Genomic DNA, 9,575 nt, shown 5'->3' with positions numbered 1-9,575 from the left:
AACATGAAAATAAAATCAAATTAATAAATACAAAATTAAACTAATGGTAAAATGGTAATTTTAAACCACTTTAGTAAAATAAAAACATAAGGACTAAACACGTAGCAATGAAACCGTAGAGACCAACCTCATAGACGATTTTAATAGTTGTATTTAATCAACTTGACAAACCATAAAAACAAGTGTCTTAATTTGTCTATTATGAATTTAAAAAAAAAAAAAATTTGCCCAAACGAAAAAAATAATAAGAAAATAAGAGGGGTTATTAAAAACGAAAAAGTTTAAGTTTAAGTTTAAGTAGAAAAAATCCCCCAATATAACATTTTATATATAATCAAAGTAAAACAAGTCAGAAACTAACAATATTGCAAAACATTATTATAACCAACTAAAATTATTTCAAGAGGAAACAGCCATGTGTGCAGCTCTAAACCAAAACGGTTCATTCCAATACCATCATATTCCTTTGAAATCCATGAACAAAAGCACCTTAAATTTAGAAGTAAAATTCAAAAACAGTCCCTAGGTTTTCTGAAAATTCAACAATCGCTACAAACTACAATTTAAAATTTGAAAACAACATTTGAATTTTGAACAAAATCCGACACCCAACTACACCATCTTGTAATCCTCAACCACATTCCAAAAAAACAAACACAGTTACAAACTACAAAAACTACACCATAACTTACACACACTGACCCCCTATATTATATATATATATAAACCACAATCCTACAACTTGTGAGATTTAAATACTCCAATTAACCCATCTAAATAACTTCCTTTTTTTAAGTTTTAACTAAACCTAAATCAATCCCAATGCCACCTCATCTTCTCTGCTTCTGTGAAACAAACCGAATCCCTTGTTTCTCAAGATCAACATTACTCATCTTCTTCCCTTCATCTAAAGTAACTGACACAACAGAAGTCCCTTCAAACACTTCAATCACAACACCCTTATGCCTGAGAAAAAAAAATATATCATCACAATTTCAGAATTTAAATGTTTTAATTACAAATCACAATAGTATTTATTTATTACTTACCATGTGTTATTCAATGGCTGATGAACTTCAACCTTCTTCCCAATTGCATCTTTTCCCAATTTCTGAATGATCCAATTTGCATCCATGATGTCATCATCCATCATCATATCATCTTCATCTTCATCTTCTTTCCCATATGATGATGGCCTTTTCCTTTTAGATCTTTGACCCTTTACACAGCTTTTATCATCTTCACCAGAAGCACCCCATGAAGTCTGGTTTTCAGAATACGGATTCTTGAACTTCAATCTCAACAATGGCTTCAGTTCAGAAGTATGTGGGGCCCTCCCCCTCTCTGTATTCTTTTTACCACCTACCGAAACTTCTGGATTCAACTTTCTGATCTTGATTGTGTTTCCTTCTTTTCCTCTCAATTTCAATCCTTTTGTTTGATCATGATGATGATGATGATGATGATGATCTGAAACGCCATTAGAAGTTAACAACTCTTGATCTTTATGTAAATTTGATGCATCAGATCTTGGAGAATTTGATATGCTTTTGTTTCTTGAACCCAAATGTATAACAAGTTTTGGTCCCTTAGTGTTATTAGAAAGCTTCCCATTTTCATTCATGGTGTCCACTCTATTAACATTTCTTTCCGATTTTACCCCTGTATGATTTATCGAACATACACCATCAAACTCATCATCTTTGTTATTATCACTTGTGATGAAGCCAGTAGATTGAGCATCACTATGACCTTCAATTACAGGTCCATGGAGTCCCTTTTTCTTAACAGATTTCTTGTTTCCAGATTTTTTTAAAGATTCCTTATTTTTTTTAGGGGATTTATCAACTACCCCTTTGAGAGAAAACTTTAATGAACGCCCAAATTCATTCTTTGATGAAGGTTTGTTGTCTTCATCATCTGAATAAGGTTGAATTGAAAATATTTCTTCTTGAGTGGGCAGCCCTGCAGCTGCCCGAAGACTTGCGGTCAGCTCCCGGTCAGCTTTGTCTCTCCTCCTCCACAGTTCCTGAACAGCATCTTCCAGATCCCTGACCTGAAAACATAAAACAGAAACAAAAGGGCAATTCCGTAATTATCAAGATTTTGTAGTAAAAAGTAAAAACTCATGTTTGTTTATTAATTATTCATACCTGATAACATTCTCCACGACATGTAGCACATCTATACTGCAGGTTATTGTCCACTTGGAATTGCAAATATTTTTCATCACTGCATTAATATTTTCCAAATTTTATTTAAAAAAAAAATGAAGATTGACATTTATTAAGGGTTAAAAGAAAACCTAATTCCATCACAGTGACAATGCACCCAACGTTGACAGATATCACAACAAACCATGGGTGTTGATTCTGAGTCTCTATACACCTGAAATTATTATTATTATTATAAAAATATATATAAAAACTTTTTTTATATAAAGTAAAATGTTCAAAGTATAGAATATAAATTATACCTTTAAACAAACAGGGCAGTAATTTCCTTTCACAAACAATCTCCCACAAGCATCACAACATGTATACCCTAAAAACCACCTGCAAATTGTTGGATATAAGGTTAATTTTATTAAAAAAATACTTTTTAAAAAAATTTAAATGTAATAAGTGAAAATAAGCATACCTGACACTTAAACCATTTCCTGGAACTGTGGATGCACAGCTGTGACACTTTGTATGCTTAGGGCACAAATAAGGTCCACTACTAACATTCTACACAATTTAAATATATATAAATAACATTATGGTGAATCTAACATGATGTTCAATGTAGGAAATTAAAGTTTTTTACTTTTTACAAATTACAATTTACCTTGTGCGGAGGTTGTTGACAATAACAGTGATGCGCACCATCACACCTTTTGCAAAACATAAGCTTGTTTGGGTCACCAGTCCTTCTGCATACCTGGTTTTTTATTAAAAAAAATGTATATTTATATGATTATATGATTTATATAGCAATAGCATGAATGAAAAAAGTTAGAATCGACTGAAAATATATACCTCACATGTACGACATGAAGGGCAAGCCCAAGAACTCCAGTGAAACAGATCTGATATAAAAACCCTAAGTTATCAAGATTCAAGAATTATGAAACATGTTAGCAAGTAGCAACAGGAGATTGTACCTCTATTTTGAGCCCAAGACTTCACACAGCTTCTGTGATATTTCTTGTTACAAGTTTTGCATGGTAGCATCTTTCTAGCTCTCTCACTTCCTTCGTTTTCACCTGAGAAACAGAGGCGACACATAACTTTGGCATTTGAGAGGCCTTGTTCATCTGCAGCAAGATCTTTAGCGACTCCCTGCATAAAACATATGCACAACATCCATTAATGCTGATTCAGTGTAGAAACATGTAACACAGCTTGATTCATGGCCTTAGCAGATCAATCACTGCATCTCATTATTAAATGACTCTATTTGAAAACCCATACAATTACCAAATTACAGAAAACGAAACCTTTTGTCTGGCTCAATAGTCAATACAACCACATTTTGCAACAATGATCACCAGAACTCAAATTCAAAAGAGAACTTACCTCAGCCATATCCCCAGATTCAAATCTACGAGCAAAATCTTCCGCCGCCACAGACGCAGCAGCAGCCTTCTTCTGCATCGCCGCACGCTTAGTCTGAGCGGACAACAACTCCTCCGCCGCATCCCCAACCCCACCCCCATCCACAATCGCAGAAGCATTAGGAGTCACAATCGCCTGGATCGGAGGAGGAAGAGGAGGAGGGGGTGGAGATGCAACAACTACCTTCGGTACAAGAACCTGAACCGACTTTGGTTTACCATAAATCAATGACGGATTCTTAAAAATCGCATCAACCCTAGCCGCTGCCTCCAAGAACTCAATCTGCCCCTTCTCGCTCCGTAGCTCCGATGGAAACCCCAGCTTACAGTTACAGATTCGTCGGCTGAAATCGAAAGAAAGAGACGGATTTAGAGTGAGAAAATAAGAGAGGTACGAGGTAGAGAGATAGAGAGTAGTACCATGTAATTGGACATGCGACATGAAAGGCCATGATATACGAATTTGGGGTTTTTTTGGTGAGAATTTTTTGAGGTTTTAAAGGTTTAGGGCGATTTTGATTTTTTAGAAAAAGAAAATATTAATTGAAAATAAATTTGGGGGAGAAAAGGCGATGTACAGTTCCCATTAGTGGGTGAATTTATGAATAGGATAAAGAAGAAGACGATTGATACGACGCCGTTGGTTCTTTGGGTTAATTATGTAAGATCACCTTCGTAGTTTACTTTGACCACAATTCCACCCTTAGATTACAATGTAATTACTAAAGCAACCAAATATGAGTTTTTAGTGATAGTTTATACTTACTTGTAGGGTTAGTTAAGAACTTAAGAATCTTTTTAGGAGACGAACTATCTTGATTATATTTAAGTTGTCAATAAATTTAATTTCTTATATAAAATATCCTTCTTAATAAATGAAAGTTTTTTTTGTCACATGTCAATCTCTTATGAGTTTTGATACTTGTCATTTTATGGTATTTTTGAAGTAAATAATATCCAATTGTCAATTTTAGGTTTTTTCAATTTTTAAAATTAAACTCATTTTCTTATATATGTAAAGTATTGAATATCATATATATGATATTAAATTGTAATAATAAATACATTTCTTTATTTTTTTATTTTAAAGTTGTATATTAAAAAATATTTTATGTTACACTTTAATGTTTAATCTTTTTTTAAATCAACCCGTATAATATACGGGGCTCTCACCTAGTCTATTATATTTAGATGGTGTTGAGACTTTTGAAATGATATTTTGGCTTTTAATTTTTTCAAAAAATTAAAAAATACCAAAACATATTTGGAAAATACAAAAATTCTTTTCAAAAAAACTTTTTGTAGAGAAAAAAAAAACATAAGTTTCAAAAAGTCAGGAAAATATGATTATTTTGACTGTTAATATTTTAAAAGCTAAATTACACTTAAAAATCAAAAAATACAATTCAAATACTTTTTAAAAACAATTTTTGATTTTTGTCTCTTCAACGGTTAAAGTCAAAAAGATTTTTTTGAGTTTAAAAAATAATCTCAAACACCCGTTTATATTTTCTTGATATTTTTCTTGTTATGCGAGGTATAGCATATCAAATTTTAATTTTGGCCTTTTAACCCAAGTTTAAATTTTTATTATGATTTTGGTCTAAATTTTAAACTTTATTATAAATTTGTTCTCAATTTTTTTGTTTTACAAATTTGTTTCAAAATTAATGTTTTTTCTAAATTTATCTTGGCTTTTTTTTAAAAAAAAATCTTTCGCCATTTTTTTTACTTTATTATATTATAGCTTTCTTTAACTTGTATTACGACTTTTTACACATTTATGCAACCTTTTTAAGTTTTTAACACTATTACACAAGCTTTTATAAAAAACTTTAACCTATTAATGAACTTTTTTTTTAACTATTTTACAACCATATTAATCTTTTTTTATAATTCCGTAAAAGATTTTAAAGCTTTATTTACAATCTTTTTAAAATTTTATTTTTAAAACAATATTTTTGTAAAAACGTACGTTAAATGTGAAAATCGCAAATAAAAAACATAAAAATTGATATATATATATATATATATATATATATATATATATATATATATATATATATACCTTAAAAAACATTTATAAGATTTTGTTGAGTTTTAAGAGGTACAAACTAAACTGCAATACATACAATCACTTTATGCAATGTTTTGACCGAATATCACCTTATCCCAACAATCTCCCAAGTTTTTTGCCTAATACCTTCAAATCAGGCTTTAACCCAGCCCTTTAATCCTTGATCGAGTTAAATATTGTGATTTTGGTATGCCCTCCTTATATATAGAGAGTCAATAACACAAAGGTACAAACCAGTCATCTCCAAACAAACTATCGTCGTATCTCCCATTTGCTGTCATTATTAGCTCTGGCATATATAAATCATCGTATCACCGTCTCTCCTCATCCTTCTCAACCTCTAGAAACCATCGCCCCACAACCACTAAACCATCTTTGTTGATATATCTCTCTCTAAAACCACAATCCACCGCTACCACCAGTCAGTGTCGCTACAGCTTAATCCCAAATCCATTCTCATCAGAGTTTCTCTCATCGTATTTTTAAGGTTTTGGTGAACTCCATCACCACTAAAAAACCTAAAACGATTCCGTGGTCGCTATGCTTTGATCGGTAAGCCAAATGATCCTCTATCAATTGCCAAATCTATCTCCTCTAGATGCTCTCCAGTTCCATGGCCATCATGGATAACCATACCAGTTACCCGAATTCCATATTCTCATTAACCTACATCTGATCCATCTTTTCCTTTTGAATTATGAATACACACCCCCATTCTTTCTTTCATCTTAACCCAAACCCCAGACATCTCTAACTCTCTCTTCGTCTCTCTCCATATCTACAAGAAACACGCCTTCTCTTCTCTCCTTTAACTCTCCCCTTTTCTCTTAAATACTCTAAACCTTTAATTTCTTCATTCCTCTACTTACGTACATAATCTAATGATGATTTCTTATTTGTTTCAGGCTTTATTGGAAAAAAGTACAGCCCTTGCTGTTGCTAGGACAGGGCCATTCATTCATGGTGATTTAGGGGAAAAGGGTATCGATTGGAAAAAAAAACTTGATCAAATCCTCCAATTTATCCATTCTTTCTTTCTCTCTCTCTCTCTCTCTCTCTCATCTAAAGAAATACCTCAAATACAACTATATGGGCAATGAATAGGTCGATACCCTTGATTTGATCCTCCATCGAGATGCTTGATGTTGAATCCCAATAAGTATCAATTTATTTTGCTCGATTTGGTGAATTCGTTACTTATATTAGTGTAATTTGTTATGATTTCTAAAATCTATGTAGTCAATCACTTAACTTTTTGTGGAATCCTCACTTCTGATTTTTGCTTGGTCTACACATCAGTCTTTTTAATGTTTAAATGGTCAGTTGTGAAATTGAAGTGACAATTTTTTCTGATTTTTGCATATGTTGCATATCTTCAATCTAAATTTGCATATTATCCTTATCGGTTATGATTCTTCAAATATGATGACTGTTTTCTGAATTGGAGTTGCATTTCATATTTTCCCTTCTGCTTCCGACTTCCCCTACCACATGTCACATGTATCTGTTGATCATATTTTTTTCTTTTACTTCATATTTTGATAACTTATAAGATTCGTTTATGTTTTCATGTTATTTTTTTTCTTTTTTTGTTCTCTGTAGGATGTGCACAACAATTGGAATTTGCATGGGATATGGAGTATTGGAGTTACATTTCAGATTTGTCCCGGGACAACAGACATAACTTAATGAATAAGTCTACTATTTCATGGATTTATGGAAAAGAAATTAGGATTTGGTGGGAGTTCAACTAAACTGCTGACTTTTTCTAATATTTATATATCAGAAACTGGTTTCAGGTTGATGTATATTTGACCCTTTTTATATCATTTCTTTTTCTATTTGATCTAAAAGTTTGGTTATGATTATGGATATTTTATTATGATTTATTTCATTAATATGAGAGAATCAAGGGGGTGCTTCATGATGTTGATGAAAGGAAACAGAATCTGGGGATACAACCGTGTTTATAATGGTAATGCCTTCATCCATCTCTCTCTATCTCTCTCTCTCTCTCTCAAAATTTGTTTTTTATTCATGACAATGAGAAGTATGCGTTTCTGTATAGGACACATAGTTATGTTCAATTTCATGTGTTTCAAAGCAAATTTGTGATTAGTTTTTGTATTTTCAAAATTGTTTGTGGAAATACATAGCTATACTTTCTTGACTTGGTGCTTAATTTGGGTTTATTAAGCAGCATCCATGAATGATTTCTTCACAAATGAGTCAAATCAAATGTTTTGAGTAATTTGTCGTTAATTGCATATTTTTGTTATTAATTTTTGATGTTTTTTATTGTTTGCCAAAATTTGAATTGGTTTTTCTATGGTTTGATGTGAACATTACAAGTTGCAGGTACCCAAAGGTTTGACTACATTAAAAAAAAAACTCATAATGTCCCTCAAAAAAGTCTCAACTTCTGATTATTTCATCTTTTCAAGGTTATTGTGACATTATTGTTCTTACAGATGAATTTAAAAAATCCATAAGTAGATTGTGCTTTTGGTTTTTTACTTTTGCTTTTTGTTGCATTTCTAAGGATGCAGTTTAGTATGAATTGTTTTTGAATAGCTAAATTTTGAATAATATATTTAAAGGAATAAAAAAAGAGTAGTTTTATTTTTAAAGCTTTGAGAAAACTAAACATCATCGTTTTTTATTTTATCTCATTTCGTTGTTTTAAGAAAACAATATTTATGTCTCCAAGTGGTAAATTGTCTACTTTATTTTCAGTTTTGCGGAGAAACTGAAATGGTTGTGACATTTTCTTATTCTCTATTTTATTTTCGCACACACTGTGCGTAATATCTCTTGATGTTGATGGATACAAACGTTTCTTTGAGTTGCTGCTGGTGTGACTGGGCTGGAATTTGGATGAGTAACATATATTTGCCAAGAATAGAACAATTTTGCCCTTTGCATCATTATTTTATTTATTTATTTATTTTTTTGTAATTGTCAAATGAAAGTGATTATTTTTTTATTTTATTTTTGTTTATTTTTCAAATGAATGTTGATCCAGTTACTCACTAACTACACATTTTTATGTGCTATAAGTTGATTGAGTTACTCACTAACTATATATTTTTATGTGTTCCATTGTACTTAATGAAGTTTGATTTGAGATGTATCCGATCACTTTAGAAGATGGGTTTTTATAAATGGCAAATATTATAGTTTATGAAGAGATTATCTATTGATTATTTGAATTCTTATTTACCCTAACCAAGACTAAATTTAAAACAACTTTTCTACATGTTTATATGTATATTCATGAAGTTATTCTTTAAAAGCATTATTATAAATTAAACGATCAACAGATTTTAAATTTAATAATTGGTATTGCTTATATTTTAAGCCGGAGTCATACAACTACTAACAAATTTAAAAATTTTATAATTATCAAGGTACAAACCATGAAAATAAAGTTGGATGACCGAATAAACTTTGGTTCTTGACACTTTTTAGTAAAACCCAAAATAGAATACTCAAACCAAAAGGGAACAAACAACGAAAAAAAATAATTTTTGGTTTTTTTACACGCCTCATTACCTATGATTGAAAGTTGGATGTCCGATAAATTATTTGCGCAAAACTGTTAATCATCTCTATAAAACTATTTGTATCCGTCGCTTCGCGCGGGTAACGGCTAGTATATATATATATATATATATATATATATATATATATATATATATATATATATATATATATATATATATATATATATATATATATATATATATATATATATATATATATATATATATAAAAGTTGCATTACATGTATAAAGGGACCGCAAAATGTTATAAAAATGTAAAAAGATATATAAAAGTTATGTAAAAATGTAAGGGAAAGTTAAAAAAATGGTCTAATACATAAAAACGTTGTAAAGT

The 9,575-nt window shown here is 30.8% G+C and overlaps 1 protein-coding gene and 1 long non-coding RNA gene across 3 annotated transcripts; one reads left to right on the top strand and one right to left on the bottom strand.

Annotated features, from left to right (window-relative positions):
- Positions 1-461: 461 nt before the first annotated feature.
- Positions 462-4,176, bottom strand: LOC111900919 (uncharacterized). Its single transcript, XM_023896823.3, has 11 exons — positions 4,019-4,176; positions 3,561-3,942; positions 3,146-3,323; positions 3,021-3,070; positions 2,830-2,922; positions 2,641-2,729; positions 2,477-2,555; positions 2,306-2,388; positions 2,154-2,232; positions 1,050-2,056; positions 462-966 (listed from the first exon to the last, which is right to left on the bottom strand). Exons 1-11 carry the CDS (start codon positions 4,048-4,050, stop codon positions 831-833), a joined length of 2,208 nt encoding a protein of 735 aa, XP_023752591.1. The 5' UTR covers positions 4,051-4,176; the 3' UTR covers positions 462-830.
- Positions 4,177-5,897: 1,721 nt separating this feature from the next.
- On the top strand, positions 5,898-8,755 carry LOC111900863 (uncharacterized). Of its 2 annotated transcripts, XR_002853318.3 has the most exons (4): positions 5,898-6,227; positions 6,581-6,656; positions 7,278-7,650; positions 8,412-8,755. It is a non-coding gene; the product is annotated as an uncharacterized LOC111900863 (long non-coding RNA). The 2 variants fall into 2 exon arrangements; XR_006190271.1 differs by having other exon boundaries at positions 5,899-6,227; positions 7,278-8,755.
- Positions 8,756-9,575: the final 820 nt, after the last annotated feature.

This window comes from Lactuca sativa, chromosome 4 (assembly GCF_002870075.4).
Source record: "Lactuca sativa cultivar Salinas chromosome 4, Lsat_Salinas_v11, whole genome shotgun sequence".
Taxonomy (NCBI): domain Eukaryota; kingdom Viridiplantae; phylum Streptophyta; class Magnoliopsida; order Asterales; family Asteraceae; genus Lactuca; species Lactuca sativa.
This window is presented reverse-complemented; position numbering and strand designations above follow the sequence as displayed.

Bases quoted from the DNA above. Each gene is read 5' to 3' on its own strand.
- LOC111900919 (XM_023896823.3), bottom strand. From the start codon at position 4,050: ATGGCCTTTCATGTCGCATGTCCAATTACATG. The intron at 3,071-3,145 runs GTACAATCTCCT...TTTTTATATCAG, and splicing joins GTCTTGGGCTCAAAATAGAG to ATCTGTTTCACTGGAGTTCT. The intron at 967-1,049 runs GTAAGTAATAAA...TTTTTTTCTCAG, and splicing joins CAGCCATTGAATAACACATG to GCATAAGGGTGTTGTGATTG.